This window comes from Oryctolagus cuniculus, chromosome 4 (genome assembly GCF_964237555.1).
Source record: "Oryctolagus cuniculus chromosome 4, mOryCun1.1, whole genome shotgun sequence".
In the NCBI taxonomy this organism is placed as follows: domain Eukaryota; kingdom Metazoa; phylum Chordata; class Mammalia; order Lagomorpha; family Leporidae; genus Oryctolagus; species Oryctolagus cuniculus.
This window is the reverse complement of record NC_091435.1, coordinates 77,023,851-77,046,942: the sequence shown is the minus strand read 5'-3', so window position 1 is coordinate 77,046,942 and position 23,092 is coordinate 77,023,851. Positions and strand designations below refer to the sequence as shown.

Sequence of the window (23,092 nt, the reverse complement as noted above, 5' to 3'; positions counted from 1 at the left end):
CAAGATGTTTCTTTATGTTTCGGTCATCTGTGTTGGGGCCTGGGGAATGATGGAGATCCTGTCTGTTTGTTGGAGTTGGAAAGTTCATTACCTGTACCTGGTTCAAGAGCCTGTGAAATGTGCCTTCTCAAATCATTTTGGCCAAACAAAGCAGATGGCAGTCTACACAAGGGGCTGGACTCTGTCTGTCCTGGAAGGAGTTTCTGCAGAGGATTCGTTTCTTAGAACAAAACCTAACAAATCTACCATTTTTGTTGTATTAACAGTATTGTTACTAATAGCTAACAATTATTGGCCAGTTTGTATGGCCCTGTTATGAGTTCTTTATTTAATTCTTATAACAGCTGTAAGAGAAAGGTAATATCATTAGCCCTCATTTTGTTTTCAGAAGATGAAACTGACACAAGAGGGATTAAATAAGACTCTCAAGGCTTCACAGCTAATTAAGTGGTAGAGTCAGGATTTAATTGCAAGCTGTCTGATGCCGGAGAACATGACCATGAACTGATATGGCTAGCATAATGCCTGATATATAATATGCGCCTAATAAATATTTATTTAATAATAATACATCACAGTAGACTTTATGGCTATTTTTAATGAGGTTGACATTTTTAACTGTGCACTAGCCAGCTGAAAATCAAACCTAAAAACATCAATATACAATTCTACTTCCTGGAAATTACATTATTTGTACACAGAGCTCCAGAAAGACTAAGATGCATTTCCTCCTATGAATGCACTCCCTAGGAGGTGATAGCTCAAGTAATTGGGTTCCTGCCACTCACATGGGAGACCTTGATGGAGTTTCCAGTTCCTGGCTTTGGCCTGGCCTAGCCCCAGCTGTTGTAGACATTTGAGGAGTGAACCAGAGAAAGGGAGATTTCTTTGTGTCTCTCTCCCTGTCTCTAAAATAAAATAAAATAAAAATTGATTACAGGGCTTTTCACCTGGAATATTCTAGAAAAGAAGCTATTTTCCTGAGTTAGCCCCAGGATCTTGTTTATATAAGGTTGCTCCTTGTATATTGTCAGCTCCCAGGCACTAGGACTCAACAGTATGTAACAGTATCTCTGCTGGACAGTATTAGGCACAGAAGTGGGGAACAAAGGCCCTCAGAATATAAGAAGGCCACTTCATGGTCAAAAGCCAGCATCTCCCTCTTCACCATCATGGAGGAGAAACGAAGCAATTAATTACACTGCAAAGACACCAGCTGCTTTGTAAATGCAGTCATAGTGACCTGTGTCTTTTCTGAAGAGTATCAAGCCCATTTAAAGTCCCTAACTATTCTCCTCCTGGAAGTTAGTGCCCTCGAGGGCCTGTTGTCAAGGAGAGAGAATTGCTCTGGCTTACAGCCTGTGACTCACAGCCTCTTCCTGGCTAATTCACTATTGCACTTTGCCAGCCTATTGAGGTGATTCTGTGCTTTCTGTGCTCCCAGGGTAGTGGTCCTTAAATTTTAGCAGGTGTCAGAGTCACCTGAAGGGCTTGTTAAAGCATCAATTATTGGACCCCACCCTCGAAGTTTCTGCCTCTATAGATCCAGGGAAGAGCCTAAGAATTTGCACTGTTAACCAGTTCCCAAGTAATGCCGATGCTACTGCTCCAGAGCCTCTGACAATAGTAGAGGATATAAAACCACTTAGAATGCCTTCTTTAAGAAATGTATTCCTAAAGCCGACTCCCAGAAAGTTTAGTTGGTTTTGTGGTGGAACCTCAGAATCTACGTTTTTAGCTAACAGCTCAAGGGATTCTGATGCTCTCATCTTGAGAAACATTGGCCAAGGAAGGGTCCATCTCCCCACCCAGGTAAAGGGGTGATACAGTAGTCTGATTTGGAAAATCTTGCTACTGTGCTATAGGCTCTCAGCCCACTCCTTAATTTTAACTTGTGGTTCTGACTTCCTAAAGAAAATTGCCTTGTGAAATGCCCCCCTACAATTTTTTTAATGGTCTCAAAGTAAACTTGGCCCCAGTATAGATCTCATAAAGGCATGGTTGCCCTCAGACAGTTGGAGAAAACCACAGAGCCCCTAGTGAGAAATTAGTTCTACCAGGACTATAAAAAAATATGGCTTTGGCAACACTCAAAATCTTTGCTACGTTGATGCAACTTAAGGAAGAAGTGGGGAATTATTTCTGTAGAAATACTGCCTGCACTCATCTTAATGCGCCTTAGTCAACTAGATTCAGCTTTAATCATACAGGCAAGGTCTACCCTCCCACTATCCTTTGAAATATAGAAAGTGATGTAGAAATGTCATCACTAAACTCATTGCTTCCCAAATTCATATTCAGATCAAAGCTGAATTCTGTCTTGCTGTCTTCTCAAAATTAAACTCAGAAGGTGACCCCGAGGACATACACTAGAGTGAAGAGCATGACAGGAAATTTAAGTCATGAGCAGAACTGCTTGCAAAATAGAGTTTAGGCTTCCATTTGCTGCCTTTCCTCTATATCTGCTTCATGGAAAAACAAGTATAGCTCTGATCTGGGCTTTACCTTTTCTGCAGGATCTATCACATTCTGCTCACTCTGTCGGGGCTTGTAGCAGCTCTGTGTTTTCTGGGCAGGGTAGGTGGGGCTGCTTATTCGATCACAGAGGTGTTTGGGCATGTGGTTATACTTTATACATTAGAAAGAAGGGCAGAACATTGATCAACTCAAGTGTTTGGCTTTGCAAGGTTGCTACTGCTGTAGCTGTTTATTCCATCCATGGTTAGCAGGCTCGGCCCTCTTACAAGACAGTTTATGAGCAGCTGTAAGCAAGCTGTTTCTTATTCATCTCTGTATCACAGTGCTGAGTACAGTATCCAATCAAATATATGAAGTGGATGGATGGGCAGATGGTGGTGTGAGAAAAGGACAGGTGAATGGATAGATAGGTGGATGAGCAGAGGAAGATGGAAAGGTGTTATATTTCTTCAATTCTTGTTCTAAATGTGCTTCTACTATAATAAAGAGCTTTATTTCACAAGAAACATCAGATTGGAAGAGTTAAAGAATGGTGATTTTTGTCAAATTTTGTGTGACTCCAGAAAGCACGACTAGAACCAATGAATTTAAATTACATGAAGGAAATTTTCTATTGAAGAAAGAACTAACAACCAGAGCTCTTAAGTAATATGATAGGTTGTTTTAGAGAGAGTTTTCATTGTACAAAGCATGCAGCCAGAGCCCAGGAAGTACTATGTCAGGAATGACAAAGAATTCTTCTGTATTGACTAGAAGTGGGGCTCCTTCCCATCTTAAGATTCAGGAGTATATGAATAGAGTGTCAATGGAAATAGGAAGAAACAAATGAATCTTAGAAGCATTCTGAAGAGGTGGAAAGGCACTTAAACATACACAAGTGTTATATTTCTTTATCCTTGCTCTGAAAGTGCAACTATTCTTTGTAAGTTTGATTTTCTAAATAGAAAGAAAAGAAGGAAACTTAGAGGCATTTTGATGAGAGAAGAATGAGATTATGTAAGATTCAGATTAGACAATATTTATTATAAGTAGCATTTATGGTTTGTGTTTCTCAGATAACAATATTTTTAAAAGAAAATTTATTCAAGAGGCAGTTACAGAGAGAGGGAGAAACAGAGAGAAAGAGAGAGACAGAGAGAGAGACAGAGGTCTTCCATCCACTGCTTCACTAACAAATAGCTGCAATGGCTGGTACTGGTCCAATCCGAAGCCAGGAGTCAGGAGCTTCTTCCAGGTCTTCCAAGTGAGTGCAGGGGTCCAAGCACTTGGGCCATCTTCTGCTGCTTTCCCAGGCACGTTAACAAGAAGTTGGATCAGAAGCAGAGCAGCTAGGACTTGAATCAGCATCCATATTGGATGCTGGCACTACAGGCAGAGGCTTAGCCTACTACACCACAGTGCTGGCCCCAACAATATTCTTTTCCAAAGATTATTATTTGATAACAGACTTTAAGTCCAGGATTCTTCCCATGACATCATCTTCCATTATCACACACACACACACACCATTGCAGCTTTCTAGATTGGAAAGTCAAAATATGGTGATGCGACATACTAGACTGGAGCTATTTGGAAAGGGGTTTTGATGTGGGAGAGAAAATAACTTTGATATGACACTTACAAATTTAGATGATGGAGTACATCCACTCCTTATTATGATTTGCATTTCAGTTATTATGTCTTGTCTGGGCCCTGATTTTCTTTCAATATATCCTAATTCCTTTTGGACAGTGGAACTCAAGACCTCTCATAATCCACCTGGCCATCAAGCTGAGCTTTACCTACCAAGAATTCTACACTAATGAATGCTTATTGATTGTTCTTCTGTTGATCCATATTCTCTATTAATCTCAAAAAATGTATCAGATTCTCCTGTCTTCTTGGCAATGTGTGAGGGGTTTTGATAAATGTACTGGTCTTGCCTCAGCTGGGAAAAATAATACTGCTTCCACTTTCCCAGGGAACTGCATGAGTGAATTCATGGGGCTCATCAAAGGTCACTATGAGGCAAAGCAAGGCGGGTTCCTGCCGGGTGGAGGCAGCCTGCACAGTACCATGACCCCTCACGGCCCTGATGCAGACTGCTTCGAGAAGGCCAGCAAGGTCAAGCTGGCACCGGAGAGGGTTGCTGACGGCACCATGGTAAGCGACTTAACCACCAGTCTCTGATGACCTTGTTCAGAGGAATGGTTCATTTTACTTCTCCAAAGTCACAGAGAGGGAGCCAGGGGAGGATAATTGTGTGTCTGTATGCGTGTGTTTACATGTGTGTATATACACAGCCTTGTGTACCTACTCGACTCCTGGTTCAGTGGTGAAGGAAGAGCTTTGAACTTGGAGTCAGACCTGGATTCTCATCTTAGTTCCTAGTTCCTAAGTGACCTTGAACCACCAACTTCTCTATGCTTCATTCTCCATGTCTATGAAATGGGTGTGGTACCCAACCCTGCAGATGACCGTGAGTTAGCCTTGTAGACAACACTGTTCAGATGTCAGGGACCATTATGAACACTGTGGGAAGGGCCTTCCTAAATCCACAGGCAGCCCTATCCAGATGGCCTTTCTCAGAGTATTCTGCTTTGGGAAGTAATCTGCTAGGGCCACAATAGCAGAGGAGGCAGGATGTCACCATCAGCTGTTTCCCAAGCCAAGGAGGGTCAGGATATCTTGGCCTCACTATAGTCAGGGCTTGTGAGCAGCAATTCTCAGCTGCTTTATCATTTTCCTTTGCTCTACTTTGGCATGGTATGAAACTGATGGGATTTCAAACCTGTTTTGTATTCCTTCTGTGTCATGCTGTAAACACTGAGGCTGAACACAATTGCTGTTGGCTGCGGTACTTGATTTTATTTTATTTTTGCATTCTTGGTGGTAGAGTTTATGGACCACAAGGAGTAATTTTATGCTAAATCATATGCAAATTTGGTTTACATTTTTAAACAAATGCTTTCCGTGCTATATGGTTTAAAATCTTTAGGACAGACCTGTGTGACTCCATGCCCAACTTGGAAAATACCTAAGCAGCGAGCATTATCTGTCCATCTGTCCAATACAGTTGCTTTTAGCTCCAGCTTGGGTTCAGAACTGGGAAGCTGCTCTGAATGAGAGGGGGGCACAGAATCCTTCCCATCTGCTCAACGTCAGCTCTAGTCCCCTTTGCAAGGACTTCTGCAGACTTTACATAGAACCCTTGCATCTCTACGAGGTGTAGTTTGACAAGCTCAGTTAAGGTGTTGCCTCCAAAGACTTCCAGAGGAGCACAGGCTACCCTAGAGTTGCCACTCAATAACCTTTGGTGACTCAAATTGGAGACCCAGGCAACAGTGATCTTCAACATGGAGGCACAGAACAGCACTGTTTGTATGAGGAGCAAGACTTTGGGTAATGTCTAGGGCCTGAAAAGCTAGCGAGAAGGGGCTTCCCTCTGCAGAGATTAGGAGAATGGGACACTCTGGGTATCTGGAAACCCAGAATATCTGGTGAGGGAGGTTCCAACACTTTCCCTAGACCTAACTTTGGGTCTTATATAATTCATACCCAGGTCCATCTACCTGCCTTATCCTTATTCTAGTTTGGAATGATTAACTTGATACAAGTCACAGCTCAGCTAAGAAGGGGCTTTTGGTATTGCAGCTAGATAGTGAGGTTCCCTAAGTAGCAATCAGCCAGGAGACAATCATAATAATGGCCTTTATATCTTAACAGTGATTTATAACATATACAGCATTTCTATGCTCAATATGATCACTTCTATATAATCTCACCCTGTCTTTACATCTTTCTTCCAGTCTTAGGAAGTCTGGCAGGGATGCTCACCTTCATTGTTTCAGACAAAAATGAATTAATATTTGTTAGACCTCCTAAACACTCATGTGAGTGTTCTGAGTTGTAGCACAATAGAATTCTCTGATTTCTTTTTCTGTCTACATTTTAAAAATTCCAAATGTGAGCATATAAGCATTGTAGCATATTGGTTTTTGCTTTCGCTTTGTTTCTTTGAAAGCCACAGTAGGTAGAAAACTCAGCACCTGATAGAGCTGTAATGTCTAAGATCCTTGGAACATTTGAGTATTCATTCTGTCGCAGACTAAAACCTCCTGAAGCCAGTGCAACATCCACCATTCAGACCTTTCTGGGAAGTGGCTTTTTAAAGTGCTGCAGCCATTTCCACCATTTCCTTCCCACTCCCCCTGTTCCTCCTTTTCCTTTTCACTGTCCATCTCAGTCTGAATCTGAAAAGCTGGCTCAAATCACACCTTAGACAAGTCATTTGCCAGCTCTGAGCCTTAGTTTCTTTATTTGCAAAATGGGCAGTATGCCTTCCCTCACAGGGACATGGCCACAGTAAAGGACGGCTCCTGAGAAGAGGAATATTCCCAGGGTTCCCCCACTTCTGCCCTGGCATCTAGCAAAGTCAGCTCCATAACGCTACAAGGACGACTCGAGGCTTCAGTGCCCAACTTCATGCCCAGGATGAAACGTGAGGCCCTGGGAGGTTAAGAGTCTTACACAACACCTCACCAGCACGTAAGTGGCAGGACCGGAGCCAGAACCTAGGGCTCAAGCCTGCTCTCTTCACCATGCTAGCACATGGTTCATTTTTCAAAGACTTTGCCAACCTGCATCTTCTCCTGACATTTAATCAAATGTGCTTTCTAAAACCAACCTCACTTTTATCTTCTCATCCCCATCCTCATTTCCTGCAGGCATTTATGTTCGAGTCTTCTCTAAGTCTGGCTGTCACCAAGTGGGGACTCAAGGCCTCCAACTGTTTGGACGAGAACTACTACAAGTGCTGGGCGCCTCTCAAGAGCCGCTTTACTCCGAATGCCAGGGACCCGGCAGGACTGAATTGAGGCTGGAGTGTTGCTACCGTAATTGGGAGTGGATTTGTGCAGTTTCCTTGAGAATCTCATGCCCTCTGGCAGTTTTTAGGGGAGGGAGTTGGTTAAAATGAGAACTCACTTTTCATGGTCAAGTAACTCAGAACATTTGTGGAAATGTATTTGGAAAGTTCTATGGGTCGTTAGCTTACTTACTGAATAAATACATGCTGGTGTTCTGTGGCAATGGCAATTGATCAAAATCAAGTCTTGATGAGACAGGTGGCCTGGCAGGCCAGGTAAGCCCTTGAGACTGGGCCAAGGCCAAGGTCCCTTACCACGTATTTATTCTAAGGGCCTTCATTCTAGGAGCAAAGTCCAGACATCTAGCAGAGACCACAATACCAGGCTAGAAGGAAGGCTAGGCTGAGCATTCCGGACCTGAGCTGAGGCTGAAGCCACAGCCAAACTCCTAGGAGTCAGTCCAAGCATGGGGAAATTCAGGGGCTCCACAGAGCTCCAAACATCCAGCTGTCAGATAGGCCAACAGTTTCTCCAATCTTGGTAGTCATAGCAGCCAATGATGACATTGGACAAGGACTAAAGCCACCAAGTAGTGAGGATCATTCAGTCACTTAGGGTGCCCAGCTGTCCCAGTTGGCCCAAGACTGCCCTGACCGTTGCACTGAAAGCCCCACATCCCAGAAAACCTTTCAGTCCTGGTCAAATTAGGGCAGTTAATCACTGCACTATTCACTTGGCTTTGTTTGTTTGTTTTGTTTTTTAAGATTTATTTATTTGAGGCTGGTGCCGCGGCTCACTAGGCTAATCCTCCGCCTTGCAGCGCCGGCACACCGGGTTCTAGTCCCGGTTGGGGCGCCGGATTCTGTCCCGGTTGCCCCTCTTCCAGGCCAGCTCTCTGCTGTGGCCAGGGAGTGCAGTGGAGGATGGCCCAAGTGCTTGGGCCCTGCACCCCATGGGAGACCAGGAGAAGCACCTGGCTCCTGCCATCAGATCAGCACGGTGCGCCAGCTGCAGCGCGCCGGCCACGGCGGCCATTGGAGGGTGAACCAATGGCAAAGGAAGACCTTTCTCTCTGTCTCTCTCTCTCTCACTGTCCACTCTGCCTGTCAAAAAAAAAAAAAAAAAAAAAAGATTTATTTATTTGAAAGAGTTACCTAGAGAGAAGGAGAGACAGAAAGAGAGATCTTCCATCTGTTGGTTCACTCCCCAGATGACTACAACAGCCAGGCAAAATCCAGGAGCCAGAAGCTTCTTCTGGGTCTCCCGTGTGGGTGGCAGGGGCCCAAGCACTTGAGCCATCTTCCACTACTTTTCCCAGGTGTATTAGCAGGGAGCTGGATCAGAAGTGGAGCAGCCAGGACTCAAACCAGTGTCCACATGGGATGCGGCGTCATAGGTGGCAGTTTTACCCGCTACATCACAGCGGCACCTACTCATTTATGTCAGCCCATTCAGTAACCATGGGTTGAATCAACTCTCAGCTGCAGAGTGATAGACTGGGAATGAATGGTTGAAAAGAAAGAAGCAGTTTCTCTCCTTTGAGAGCTCTCAGTCTGGGAAGATCAGGACCAGAGATCAAGGCCCAGACACTGGATCACAGCCAAAATGAGGTGTACTATGTGTGGAAAGCTGTACCTAACAGTTCCCTTCCTCTTGTCAGCATCCTTCCCAGCATACTGGGCCTCCCAAGGCTGTGTGTGTGAGTTAATTAGACTCCCCTGGTGTGAGAAGTCATGCAAATGAGAACAGAAATATGATAAAAAGCAATGTTTATCATTGCTTCAGTTCTGTAAGTTTTCTCCACTTTGTTGCCACAGGAGTAATTCTGATATGATGCTACCAGGTTCTCATTCAGTAATAGGTAAGTGACAGCCAGCTATGTGTCAGGGCCCAGGACTAAGACTGCCAGTTAAACTGCAAGAGGCTCCGTGAAATCTGACTCGGCATTCTGTGTTTGTATTTGCAAAATCTGGCAACCATCCTAGGGACAGAGTGGTCAAGGATTTAGACTTGTTCCTTGTCTCTGCAGAGGTTGCCCTATGTTCTAGAGAGGGAGGCTGATGATATAACAAAATCATTACAAACCGTGGGACATGCTGAGAAGAAGTAAACAGGGGGTGAGATGAAGTGACAGGTGGATGGGCGGGGGGAGATCTTTGTTTAGAGAGGAAGGTCTTCAATGAAGCTGTGGCATTTAACCAGACCTAAAGGTTAAGAAAGGGCTCTTGGTTGGAAGAGTGAGGCTGGGGCAGGGTTGAATGAGAAGGAGGCGTGTTCCAGGAAGCTATGGTAATAGTCCAAGCCAAAAAGGGCCTTGTCCTGAATTAGCAAGGTAGCAGCAGAGACAGAAGGATCTAACTTCCATGGTGTTTGGGTGTAGAAATGAAAGGGCTTGTTGATGCACTGGATGTAAGGGATGAAAGAAAGAGGAATGGCGAACAGGCCTGGGGTGGCTGCTGGGTTTCTGGCAGCGGTATTTCATGTTCTCAAAAAATAAGGTGAGGGTATCTTTGCAGGTGACAGAGGTTGGCGTGCCTCCCCACTGTTTCTAGGATAGATGAATTTTTTTAAAGGTCTACTAAACATTAAACATTGTTCAATAGCAAAGCAGTAAATATCTTTAAATGAGCTTTAAAATTGACCACTGTAGCAGAAGCTGCCAGTGGCCCACTTGTACCCCATCAGCCATCACCATCCAGGGTCAACTGCTTTCTTTTTTTATTTATTTTTATTTATTTATTTTTTTGACAGGCAGAGTGGACAGTGAGAGAGAGAGACAGAGAGAAAGGTCTTCCTTTGCCGTTGGTTCACCCTCCAATGGCTGCCGCGGCCAGCGCACTGCGCTGATCTGATGGCAGGAGCCAGGTACTTCTCCTGGTCTCCCATGGGGTGCAGGGCCCAAGCACTTGGGCCATCCTCCACTGCACTCCCTGGCCACAGCAGAGAGCTGGCCTGGAAGAGGGGCAACCGGGACAGAATCCAGCACCCCGACCGGGACTAGAACCCAGTGTGCCGGCGCTGCAAGGCAGAGGATTAGCCTAGTAAGCCGCGGCGCCGGCTTCAACTGCTTTCAATTGCCAGCACTGAGGGGCCAGCACTGTAGCGTAGTAGGTTAAGCCTCCACCTGCAGCGCCTGCATCCCATATGGGTGCTAATTCAAGTCCCGGATTGTCTATTTCTGATCCAGCTCCCTGCTTACAGCCTGGGAACGCAATAGAAGATGGCCCCAGTGTTTGGGCCCCTGCACCCACATAGGAGACCCAGAAGCTCCTGGCTCCTGGCTTCAGATCAAACCAGCTTTGGCCACTGCAGCCATTTGGGGAGTGAACTAAGCAAAGGGAAGTTCTCTCTCTGTCTCTCCCTCTCTTTGCCTAAGGCCTAAATCAGAACTCAGCAAAAATGCAGAGGAACAAATGGCCCTGGACATAGCCCTCAACCAGTGACACACAAGAATTAATGTACAAAAACAGCAGCTCACAGAGCCAGTGTTGTGGCATAGCAGGCTAAGCTGCCACCCGGAATGCCAGCATCCCATGTGGGCAACAGTTAGAGACCCAGCTGCTCCACTTCTGATCCAGCTCCCTACTGATGTGCTTGGGAAAGCACTGGAAGAGGACCTAAGTGCTTGGGCCCTTGCCGCCCAGATGGAGCTCCGTGCTCCTGGGCTTCAGCCTGGCCCAGCCCTAACCATTGTGGCCATTTTGAGAGTGAATCAGCAGATGGAAGATCTCTTTGTCTCTCTATCTCTCCCCCCACCCTTTCTCTTTGTCACTCTGCCTTTCAAGTAAATAAAAAATAAATCTTCAGAAAAAAAAAAAAAAAAGCTGTCTTACCCCCTAGTCTGAGGCTTGTGTTCTGCTGTGTCTCCCTGCAGCTCCCAGAGGGATTATGCACCAGTGTCCATGATGGCAATGTCTTTAAAATGCACACATGCATGCGTGCACACACACACATACACACCCTGTTATTTCGTTCTTTTCCTCCTCCCTCAATTCCCCACTCGCCTCTGCTGCTTACTGTACTCCTCCCTAACCCCAAACCAAGACAACCACTACATTATTTTATTCACAACCCCAAACTTTCCTTTCTGAGCTAATTCTAACCTTATTCTTATGCACTTAGCACTGAACACTCACCCTTTGGGCTCTCTCTATCATCAGCTGGGTGGCAAAGCCTTCCTAGGGCTGATGCAACATTCTGGGTTCCCACCACTGAGCACCCAAGCCTTTGTACTTTATCTCCCCGCTCTTGGCAGCAAGTCCTAAGCAAGCCAGCGAGCTAGTGACAATATTTCACTTAGGCCATGCTGTTCATGCTAATTAAAAAAAGATTTAGTTTCCTTCTGTTGTGCCTCAGATCAGCTAGAAAGATTTGTATCATTTCCTTCCTTCCCTGCTAAGATGCTGCCTTCTGCCACACTCCCCCATCATCATACCATCTCTTCCCTTCCAAACGGAGAACCTTAAAGAACAAACAGCATCCCAGTTAGGGGACCCCCTCCAAGGACAGGAGAATTTTCCCCCAGTCCCCTGGCATCTTTCTTTCTTTTAGAATTTACTTATTCAAAAGGCAGAATGACAGAGGGAGACAGAGATCCATCCACTAGTTCACTCTCCAAATGACTACAGCGGCCACAGCTGTCAGTCAGAAGCTAGAAGCCAGGAGCTTCTTCCCGGTCTCCCACATTGAGTGCAGGGGCCCAAGCACTTGGGCCATCTTCCACTGCTTTCCAGGGCCCATTAGCAGGGAGCTGGATCAGAAGTGGAGCAACTGAGTTCATATGGGATGCTGGTGCCCCAGGCGGCAGGTTTACCCGCTACACCACAGTGCCAGCCCCTTGGCATCTTTGCTTACTTTGCGGTTACAGAAAGGTGCAACAGCAGCCGCTCTGCTTGCTCTTTCTTTCCAGGAGATTGCGCTCATGGCCCAGGCTACTAGCAATGGCTCCGGGCCAATGGTTCTCAACAGGGGTGCGTGTGCCTCCTCCCCCTAAGACATCCGGCAAAGTTTAAAGAGATTTTTGATGGTCACAGCTGGAACAGGTGCTACTGGCATCCAGTCTGAAGGGCTCAGGAAACTGATAAACATTCCACAGTGCATGGGACAGTCTCCCAGTCCCTCCCCCACCCACCCACCCCAGCCAAGCACTAGCAGGCTGTACCCAGGTGAGAACCACTGCTTCAGAGACCCACAGCACTTCCCAGCACCAGCTGTCCATCCAGTCTCCTGACTGCCTCCCCAACGCCTGCTGCAGGGCCTGCCGCCCAGCAACTAAATTAGAAGCACCTGGGGTTGAACTCAGGCTTGAGAATTTTGTTTTGAAACTCCTCAGGGGATTCCAATGCACAGGTGAGGCTGAGGACCACTGTCTTGGAAATTTAAAACCAGTGGCAGAAATAGCCTGAGTTTCCAACATCAGATCCTACTCCAAATGAGAGTTTTCCTAAGGTCTTCAGAAAAGGCTTAAAAAAAAATCCCTGTAGCTCCCAACTTTCCAGAAAACATGGGATGGGATGGGGTGGGGTGAAGAGAGAAGGATTACCCAGGGGAGAATCAGGCTACAGAGCAGTGGTGGAGAAGGACACTGACTCCCAACAGAAAGCACACTGGTTAAGAGCGCTTGGTTGGGGGCGGGGGGGGGGGGGGGGGGGCGGCGCTGTGGCGGCGGGGGGCGGGGAGCTGCCTGCGGTGTGGCATCCCATGTCGGTGCTGGTTTGGGTCCAGGCGGCTCCACTTCCGATCCAGCTCTCTGCTATGACCTGGGAAAACAGTAGAGGATGGCCCAAGTCCTTGGGCCCCTGCACCCACGTGGGAGACCCAGAGGAAGCTCCTGGCTCCTGGCTTCGGGTCTGCACAGTTCCGGCCGTTGCTGCCATCTGGGGAGGCCAGCGGATGGAAAACCTCTCTCTCTCTCTCTCTCTCTCTCTCTCTCTCTCTCTGCCTCTCTGTTGCTCTGCCTTTCAAATAAATAAATAAATCTTTTAAAAAAAGAGAGAGCGAGGGAGCGAGCACTGGGGACGCCTGTGTCCTACACTGAAGTGACGGTGTTCAGGCTCCAGCTCTACTTCTTGCAAATGTGCAGGCTGGGAACCAGCAGTTAGGTCCCTGCCACACACGTGGGAGATCCAGATTGAGCTCCGTGTACCTGGCTTCGGCCTGGCCAAAGTCTCAGCTGTTATGGGCATCTGAGGAGTGAACCAGAACATGGAAGATCTCTCTCTTTCCAGCTCTCTTTCTCTCTACACCTTTCAGAGGCCCTGATGAGTGCATAGTTACGAGCACAGATGCTAGAGCCATACCGCCTGGGTTCAAATCCAGGGTTCGAATCCAATACTATGACTTGTTGGTTGTGTGACTCTGAGCTTCCGCTCCCTTAGTTGTGAATTGGTAGTGATATTACCTACATCATAGTGTGAGTGAGGGTGCTAAGCGAGTTAAGGTAGGTAAAAATAGTCCCTATTCTATTTGCTTAAAATGGCACCTATCACATTATAGGCACTGGCATTCTGGTAGCTGTCATGCAGGGTGGGATTTGGGGGGTATTTTAATCTTGATACATTAGTTTTTATTATAATGATTAGAATGTATAGCAGACATTATACAGGAATTTCCGATTCTGGAATGAATAGTAATTAGGAATACAGGCTGTGGATTCCCAACTGTACTTTTATAGATGAATAAGCTTATGGAAGAGTCTTAAGCTTTCTTTGCCTTTCTTTCTTCTTCTTCTGAAAGAAGGATATGATGCCATCGAAGGTACCCACGTAGTTTTCAGCACACAGTGAGCAGAAGCAGACATTAGCTATTGTCATTCTTATTTTTGGTTACCCAGTGAACAATTCTTGATTCCTGCCTCAGGAAAGTTACTGTACCACGTACTGTGGGAGTTACCAGAATGAGTATGATGAGGTCTTCATCCCTAAATAAATTAGTGTCTAGCTGAAGAGGAAGGTGTGTGCTCTCCTAATGCAATAAATAACAGGTATCTGGAGCATAGAAAATGTAGAGGTGTTTCCTCTTTTTTTTATTGTTGTTAGGTCTGAGAGCAAGAATACCATATTGAAGTTTCATTTGAGATCTCAACAATGTACATTACCACATTAATTAAGGTAAAAATTAACACAGACTCCAAAGTGCCTTTGATAAAAGCTGTTTCCATGCAACCATCCACAGAGCTTTCCTGAAGGAATCTTGCCTAATCATAGTGGCCCTGGAGACTCTAATTAGCCTAATCTAGGCTTTTAAAATCTAAAATTATATCAGAAGCTTCACCACAACCCACTCTAGTGTTATTAACAGGGACACCTTGCAAAAATCAAGTGTATGCCATTCTATACAATCCCTGACCAAGAAATAATGGGATAGTTTTGTTCATGAATGAGAGCAAAAGTTTATTTTGAATTCCATGAATAATATTAAAATCTGAAGGACAAATAGATTTTATGTTATCACTTTTTTTAATAAAAGGATGGGTGTCGATTAACAGTATATTCACGGGCCAGCGCTGTGGCGTAGCGGGTAAAGATGCCACCTGCAGTGCTGGCATCCCATATGGGCACCGGTTCCAGTCCAGGCTGCTCCTCATCTGCTCCAGCTCACTGCTATGGCCTGGGAAAGCAGTGGAAGATGGCCCAAGTCCTTGCGCCCCTGCACCAGCGTGGGAGACCCAGAAGAGGCTCCTGGCTCCCAGCTTCGGATCAACCCAGCTCCGGCAGTTATAGCCATTTGGGGAATGAACCAGGGAATGGAAGACTTCTCTTTCTCTGCCTCTGCCTCTCTGTGTCTCTGCCTTTCAAATAAATAAATAAATAAATAAATATTTTTTTTAAAAAAAGTGTATTTATCTCTAAGCCTCCAAAAATCTAGTATGAGCTTAAGAACTAGGGCTTTTAACTCATAAAAGAAGTCTGCGATTGGCAGTTCAGGATGGCAAAAATGGAAACATGAAGTTGTCCTGGATCCTGGATCAGGTTCTTTCTGATTTTCTGCTACCCCTGTTCTTGACGTATTATCTTATCTTTATTTCTAATGTTCCAGGTCAAAGCACAGGCAAGAAGCAAGAGTGAAGGGACAGAAGGCTTTCTCTAGGAAAGGTTGTCCTTTTAATTCAGGAAAGGAAGGCCTGGGTCCAGTGTCACAGCACGGGGGATTAAGCCACCGCTTGCAATGCCAGCTTCCCATATGGGCACCAGTTCAAGTCCCACTTCTGATCCAGCTCCCTGCTAATGCACCTGGGAAAGCAGTGGAGGATGGCCCAAGTGATTGGGCCCCTGCTACCCAGGAGGGAGACCTTGATGGAAGATTCTCCTCTCTCTCTCTCTCTCTCTCTCTCTCTCTCTCTCTCTCTGTAACCCTGCCTTTCAAATAAATCTTTTAAAAGAAAAACAAGAAGCCTTTCCTTGCAGATGTCTCCTTAGGACCCATGGGCAGAACTGGGTACGATCCCTGCTAATCCGGATTTGATCCCTGGCTAGGGTCATGCCTCCTCTCCCTGAGAGAAGGGGATCTCCACCAGCCTCCTGAACAAACCAGGTTTCTATTGGAAAGAAAGAAAGACACATAGGTATTGGTGGGCAATAGCTGGTGCCTGCCAGGGATGCCTTGCTGTGGCATCTCAGCAAGAATGATAGAGGAGGCATTGAGGTCGAATACCTCGGAGAAGAGCCAAACCTGCCAGTACTTGCTCTACACACAAAATTATTCAAAAGCCTGATTTCTCCCCAAATCTTTCCTTATTAAAATGGCCTTTCAAGTCTTCTGTTTGCACAGAAATAAGAAGTCATGGTGGCCATCGCCTTTGTCGCCTGTGATTAGAGTGATTAGAGTCACTTCTAATCACAAATAGGTGAAGAGGTCAACAAGAGCAGTCCGTGACCAGCATGGAGAATCCTAAGCCTTGAATCAGCAGGGTTTCTCCATGAATTGACAAGTCACCTCTCCAGTCCAGAAGTGGGCTGTGAGCCAGATCTTGAAAGATGGAGCCTCCCAGCTCTAACATGCTCTAAGTCTGTGAATGTCCAAGGAACCCTACAAGTGCTCGTGGGAGTCCTTGCTCTCTAAGCTGCCATCGCTTAGCCCCCGAGGCTGGGTTAGGTGTCCTTTCTCGGTACCTAACTCCTCATCTCGTCAGTTTGATCCCACTGGGAATGGTTCAGGAAATGCCCTCTGGAGTTCGGCTGCCCAGACCTAGATCCTGCATCAGCTTTTGTAACCTCCTGGAATTCAGGTGAATGTTTTACCCCTCTAAATCCCACCTGTATCGTGAGGATATTAGACCCTACATAAAAGGGTTGCTTTGTGCTGTCTGGGGAGATGTGTAAAGCCCCTGATTTAACTGACAGCCTTAACGTCTGACTCTAATAAATATCAGCTGCTGGAATTGTTTTTCTCCAATATGAGTTTCTCTGAGGAACTGTGTCTTCTTCTTATTTGCAAACACCAGGGCCCCTGTAAGCACTTGACCGATGTGGAGGAGGCCTACAGGCCAATGTCCTCCAAGAATCCAATAGGACGCAGGCTCCAATGCCCCAGCACCTCCAGAAAACCGATCAGTCCCAGTATCATCAGACCAATACCAGCTCAGTCTTCCTGCACCTGTTTGGCCTCGCTTCCTGCAGGCCATGAAAGGACCCAGTCATTTCTGGGGTGTGAATTTGGAGGGGAAGCTGCCTTTGTAGCCTGTAGTAGATAACTTCAGGGTAATTGACCAATCCCATCTTCATCTACCCTCCAATCAAGCCTCCCAATATGATACTCTTTAGTGCTTTCTCAATCTCATATCAAATATGAATAAAGTCCTCTTTAGAAAACTGTGTTTGTATGTGACACATACAATGTAAGTATTTCTTCTTTCTTTCTTTCTTTCTTTCTTTTTTTTTTTTTTTTTTCTGACAGGCAGAGTCCAAGCACTTGGGCCATCCTCCACTCCCTTCCTGGGCCACAGCAGAGAGCTGGACTGGAAGAGGAGCAACCGGGACAGAATCCAGCGCCCTGACCAAGGCTAGAACCCGGGGTGCCGGCGCTACAGGCGGAGGATTAGCCTAGTGAGCCGCGGCGCTGACCCAAAGTAAGTATTTCTAAAAATACTTAGCTTCAGAGTTCTAAAAGAAGTCCCTTACCACCTTCTCCCTTCTATTTCCCGTAACAATTCCATACCAGACTGCAGCTGTTGAGTTCTGGGGCGCCTTGGCCAGTTTCCTCCTTTGCCCAGACCCAAGATTCCTGCAGAGTCAAATGATTTAGATGCAGTTGATGACAGAAGGAAAGAATTGATTCAAAACTGATGAAGTGATCCTCCTTGCAATCAGGGGGAAACCAAACTCAAACTCCAGTGCCAGATTTGCTCCAAAATCTCAGAGGATCCACCAGCCAGCCATCTCCAGGGAAACTCAGAGGTCAGCTGTCACAGGTCACATGTTGGGCTTCCTTTGTTCCTTTGAGTCCTGAAGCTTGGCTGTGAGACTGATGCACACTGCACTTTCTTGATAACTCAGAATTAAGGGTCTCCAAGGGGATGATGCTGTTCAGTATCTCTCCAGGCCACAGTGTCAACAGAGTAAGTCTCTATCTCAGCCAGAAAAGTAGTCATAAACAGGGCAGCCAGAGGGGAAATGATTGAAAGTATTAGAGTCACAGTTATAGGTACAAGTGAGTCTTCCAAAGGAGAAATAGAACATGATAAAATTATTTTTGTTCACATGAAGGTAGGAAGTGGTACTGGAAGCTTTGAAAACCCAGCGTCTTTTAATGTATTTATAGGATTATATTTTTAGTCGTTTTAAGTGCTGCCTGTATTTTTCAAACATGCAGATTTGATTGAGACAGCTTCTTTTACAGATCTTTAATGTGTTCACACATGCCATCAATTATCCTAAAGAATGTAGAGATAGATAATAAGTGCTCTGCATCTCCCCCAAAGCTCAGAGAAGACCGGACCAGGCGCTACCAGGAATGAGGGAACTTGGTAAGGAAAATAAACCGTGGGACTCCAGCCAGACCATGAATATGATCTTTCTCTCTCAGCAGGACCCATCATAAAGGGTGAAAAGACATGGCATGTGAACCAATCAGCCTGTGAGGGAAGCAAGATTGTTCGAAAGAAGGAGCAGGAATGCCACACGAGGATAAGGAACTATTGAGAAAACTGGCTCCTCACCTGCGAATAAAAGGAAGCTAATACAGAGACTATATTTAGGCTTTCACAAAGCTTTCAACAAGTTCACATCCAGATGAGTCATCCTTGGATTGGCAGGGGCTGCTTTGTTCTGCATTGAGGGCTGTCTCGAAATTAAAAATCATGTCTGGTTGAAAATCTACAGCCTGAGTACTGTTCCTCTTGTAGCCTCTCTTGCCCTGTGATCATCCTCTACACAGGAACCAGAGTGATTTTGCAGGGATGCAAATCGGATCACATTATTCCTGTGTGATGTCTTCAGCAGCCTCCACAGCCATCAGGCTGAAATCTAATCTCTTTATGTGACAAGGGCCTTGGGCTCTGGCTCCTGGTAACCTTCTTCATTACACACTTGTCATTTTTTGAATGCTCAGCAGTACCAGTGTGAACACTTGTGCTTGGGAAAGCAGTGGAAGATGGCCCAAAATCTTGGGCCCCTGCCACCACATGGGAGACCCAGATGAAGCTCCTGGCTTTGGCTTGACCCAGTCATTTGAGAAGTGAACCAATAGATGTAAGATCTCTCTCTCTCTCTCTCTCTCTCCCCTTATCTCTCTATCTCTCCCTCTCTCTCTCTGAAACTTTACCTTGCAAATAAATAAAACAAATATTTTCAAAAGGTTTTAAAATTGCCTGCTATGCAAAATTTCCTCTGGATATTGCTTTCTTTGAACATTTAGGTACCAAGGGAATATTGTGCACAGTTTTCTTCTTACTCAGGAGCCCATATTACAATAACTCTCAATGGAAGAAGACTTGTATGACTAAGGGTTAACATCTTTATCTTGTTTAGGCCTAAAATCATTCAGAAAATAGACATGTTTTATCAGATTGAATAGGCAGTGGATCTGAAGAAGCAAATAAGAAAATAAATATGCATGAACAAAAATATAGGCAAAAATGTTAAATCTCAATAGTCAATAAAATGCTAATTTAAATTTTCATCCATCCATTGTAAAAATTTTTTCATTTATAAAATTTTAAAAATAATAGTAAATACTGAGATGATATGTCACTATTTAAATACTTTATATGTAATAACTCATTATATAATACTAGAAGTGTTACTAGTATACCTAATATATAGGCAAGGAAACTCAGGCACAAAGAATTTATTCTTTTAAAGATTTATTTATTGGAGAGGCAGAATTAAAGAGAGAGAGGAAGAGACACAGAGAGAGGAGAGAGAGAAAGAGAGACCTTCCATCCACAGGTTCACTCCACAAATGGCTGCAGTGGCCAGGGCTGGGCTAGGCCAAAGCCAGGAGCCAGGAGCCAGGAGCTTCATCTGAATCTCCCACATAGGTGTCAGGGACCCAAGCACTTGGGCCATCTTCTGCTGTTTTCCCAGGCACATTAGCAGGGAACTGGATCAGAAGTGGAGCAACCGGGACTCCAACTGGCCCATGTAGGATTTCAGCGTGACAGGCAGCAACTTCAACCACTATGCCACAAAGCTACCCCAGCACAGAGAATTTAAATACTGTCCAGGTCATTTCACCAGTAAGTGGCAGACAAAGGCAAGGAATTGGGCTTATGAAACTGTGCTCTTAACCACAAAGCTCGCAATATCAATGAAAGTGAGAGAAGGTACTGGGACCAAGTACCTCATTTACTGCCTGGTAATCTGAAACCTCTTATATTTATACCAAACAGAAAACACTGGCATACTTATTGACCTATAAAACTTCATTCTCAGAAATTTATCCAATGAGAAACTTTAGGGATACCCACAAAATTTCACCTACAAAGGTGACCATCCCATGGATCATAACTTTGAAATTGATTAAACTATGGTAGGTACACATAACAGAGTACTAGCACCATTAAAAATGTTGTAGAAAATTCATCACATGGGAAAATGTTCATGATAAAAAATCACTGGGCCAAAAATGTGCAAATCGTTATGCACAGTGGATCTCATTTTTGCTGAAAAAAAAAAAGAGATTTCTAAGCACAAAGAGAAAAACAACTTTAAAAAGATAGACACCAAAATATCATCCCTCTGTGATGGTATTGGGAGTGACTTATATTTTGTTCTTTTACTTAGCTAAGTTCTACTTTTCTTGTAACAGATTTGTATACTCGACTCATCAGAAAAAAAAATACACTAAAGTTATCTAAAATGGAAGACAGAAGTCAGAGTAGGACACCTTCCATTTTTTCCCTCTAGTAAAATTCAAATAAAATGATGCAGTTCTTTGAGATCTGGAGAACAGTTTGAAAGCAGGTATCATCTGGCAGTCAGAAACGGGGAACACACAATTTGCCCAGGGCTCCCTGGTGCAGGATGGTAGCTGTAGGTTCACAAAGCCGGGACAGTACCTTATGCAGAAAGTCATGGATCTTCAGTATCCTGCCCTTACACACAGCTATTCCATGTGTCTACTGCCCTGCCCTCTTTGCATTGCTCTGTCTCTCAGTTTCTAGTAGTTCTGTATCCAATCTTCTCTGCATTCATAGGTTAGGCTCCTCATTACTTTATTTCCATAATATTTGAGAAATTGGGAGATTATCTCCGCAAAGGCTTGGGAGCCTGCCATACCAGTGATGTCTGTAGCATCCAGTGGTCTTCAGCATGCCAGCCAGTTCCTCCAAAATCAAGGACAAATTGTTCTGCTTTACACCCTCTGCTATTAAGAAAATAGGCACAGCACTCTATTCCCTATTTGGGAGCGCCACTCTGACCCACTTAGAAGGGTGATTTGTAAAGCCACCAATTTTGAATGAAGACAAGAGAGGGCTCAACATTAGATTCTTAGGTCACATAACACAACAGAGCCAAGGCTCTGGGTGCCCTTGATAGACAAGGCTGCTGCTTGGAACCTCTTGCAGGACCCTGGCAATGAGACAGTTGCAGCATAGCCTCCTAAGGTGCAAAATCAAGGCCTATGTCTGCCTTCTGCTACACAGAACAATTCATCTCTTAAAAAAAAAGATTTACTTATTTATTGGAAAGGCAAAGTTACGGAGGTGGGGGGGGAAGCTAGCAAGAAAGGGAGATTTTCCATCCACTGGTTCACTCCCCAGATGGCCCCAATAGCAAGGCTGGGCCAGGCTGAAGCCAAGAGTCTGGAACTCCATCCAGGTCTCCCTTGTGGGTTGCAGGGGTCCAAGTGCTTGGGCCACCTTCGTCTCCTTTCCCAGGCACATTCAGGGAGCTGAATGGGAAGCAGAGCAATTAGAACTTGAGCTGGCACTCGTATGGGATGCCAGCATTGCAGGCAGTGGCTTAACCTGCTGCACCATAATGTCAGTCCCAACAATTAACCATCTCAAAAGGAGCCGGGCATCCACTGTGAGATCAAGGTCCATTCTATCAAAGCTGCCCATCACTAGCTGCATGTCAGAAACACTGAGCCGCATGCTCTAGGGCACAAGTGAAAGCAGTTAAGCCTATCAAGGGCTGAGCCAGGGCACCAGCATGGGGACGTTCAGCAGGGTGTAGGCACAGGGTTGACAGTGCAGTGTATGCAATGAACCAGTGGTCACAGATACAGTGCTGTGCCCCAGCAGCCAGAGTTCATGAGTGTGAGAAGCAAGAGGAGGAAGTAGGATTGGCCTTTCACCATCCCAGCGACTCCCTTGTGGTACTTGTGCTTCCCCTTCCTACAAAGCCAGGTTCTTCTGTGTAAGAATCCCTGACTCCCCGAGTGGGGCCTGAGGAGCTCACTTTCACGAGGAAAATCCAGTAACTTGAAAATACGATTATCTCCTGGTCGTTGGGGGATTCTTGTACTGGGAAACAGTAAGTTACTCCACCCACCAGTTTCCATATTGGCAGTGGTAGTAACCCTGATTATAGGAATCTAAGGGTGCTGCTATATAAGGAGGGCAGGAAGCTGTTTCTGGAACCCAGTGGATTCACTGGAACATCTCAGTGCTTCCACGTCCACTGTACAACTGCCACCACAAATGCCTGATGTGAGAATAACTAAGGCTTTGGTCCTTGGAAATGAAGGTCTTGGTAACTACTAGGCAAGCAATCTGGAGCTGCTAAAGTGACAGCCAGGTCTCCAAGAAATCTAGAAAGCATGGTCGAGGGAGATGATGGATGTGTTAGAGCCTCCTTAGGACTGTAGCTTGTCCCACTAACCAGCCTGTACTGAGTGTTCTGTAGATTTTACATAGCAGGACATGCTGAAGGTTGACCTTAATGTGTGCAACAGATCCAAGCAGCACACAAAGTGGGTATAAAAATCATACATCTCTTGTCCCTGCCTCACCACCTTTTGGTCCTCCTTTCTACTTTAATTATCGCTGCCACTGTCCATGGCCTGCAAGAATGACCCGACAATATTTCACCTCCGCTGCATAGCCTATCACTTGCTTACTCTCCTAAGCTTCCCTCCTCTTCCATGTGTGATGCCTGTAAGAAGCCAGACACTGAGGCAGGCTTAGACCTGGAAGTACATATGCATGGGCTAACTCTTAAATAATGGAAACAAGATGTTTCTTCCCCATCTATCGGGAAAATCCTGTGTACATGTCACGGGCTCTTCAGAAGTCCTTAGTGTGAACCCATTACTCTCAGAGCCAAGTCAATAGCACACACGTAATGGGCTTTTTCTTCTCTGTATTTCACTCCTCCCCG

General features: G+C 45.4%; 1 protein-coding gene across 3 annotated transcripts in view; it reads left to right on the top strand.

The window, feature by feature from the left end:
- HGD (homogentisate 1,2-dioxygenase) overlaps nt 1–7,548 on the top strand; it is a 51,761-nt gene extending 44,213 nt beyond the window's left edge. For 2 of the 3 annotated variants that reach the window (XM_002716820.5, XM_008266864.4), the window contains 2 exons: nt 4,439–4,620; nt 7,185–7,548. In XM_002716820.5, the coding sequence (XP_002716866.1) occupies nt 4,439–4,620; nt 7,185–7,334 (332 nt within the window). In that variant the 3' untranslated portion in view covers nt 7,335–7,548. Of the gene's footprint in view, nt 1–4,438; nt 4,621–6,809; nt 7,006–7,184 lie in introns of all 3 variants that reach the window. The other variant, XR_001794703.3, reaches the window with a different exon arrangement.
- Nucleotides 7,549–23,092: the final 15,544 nt, after the last annotated feature.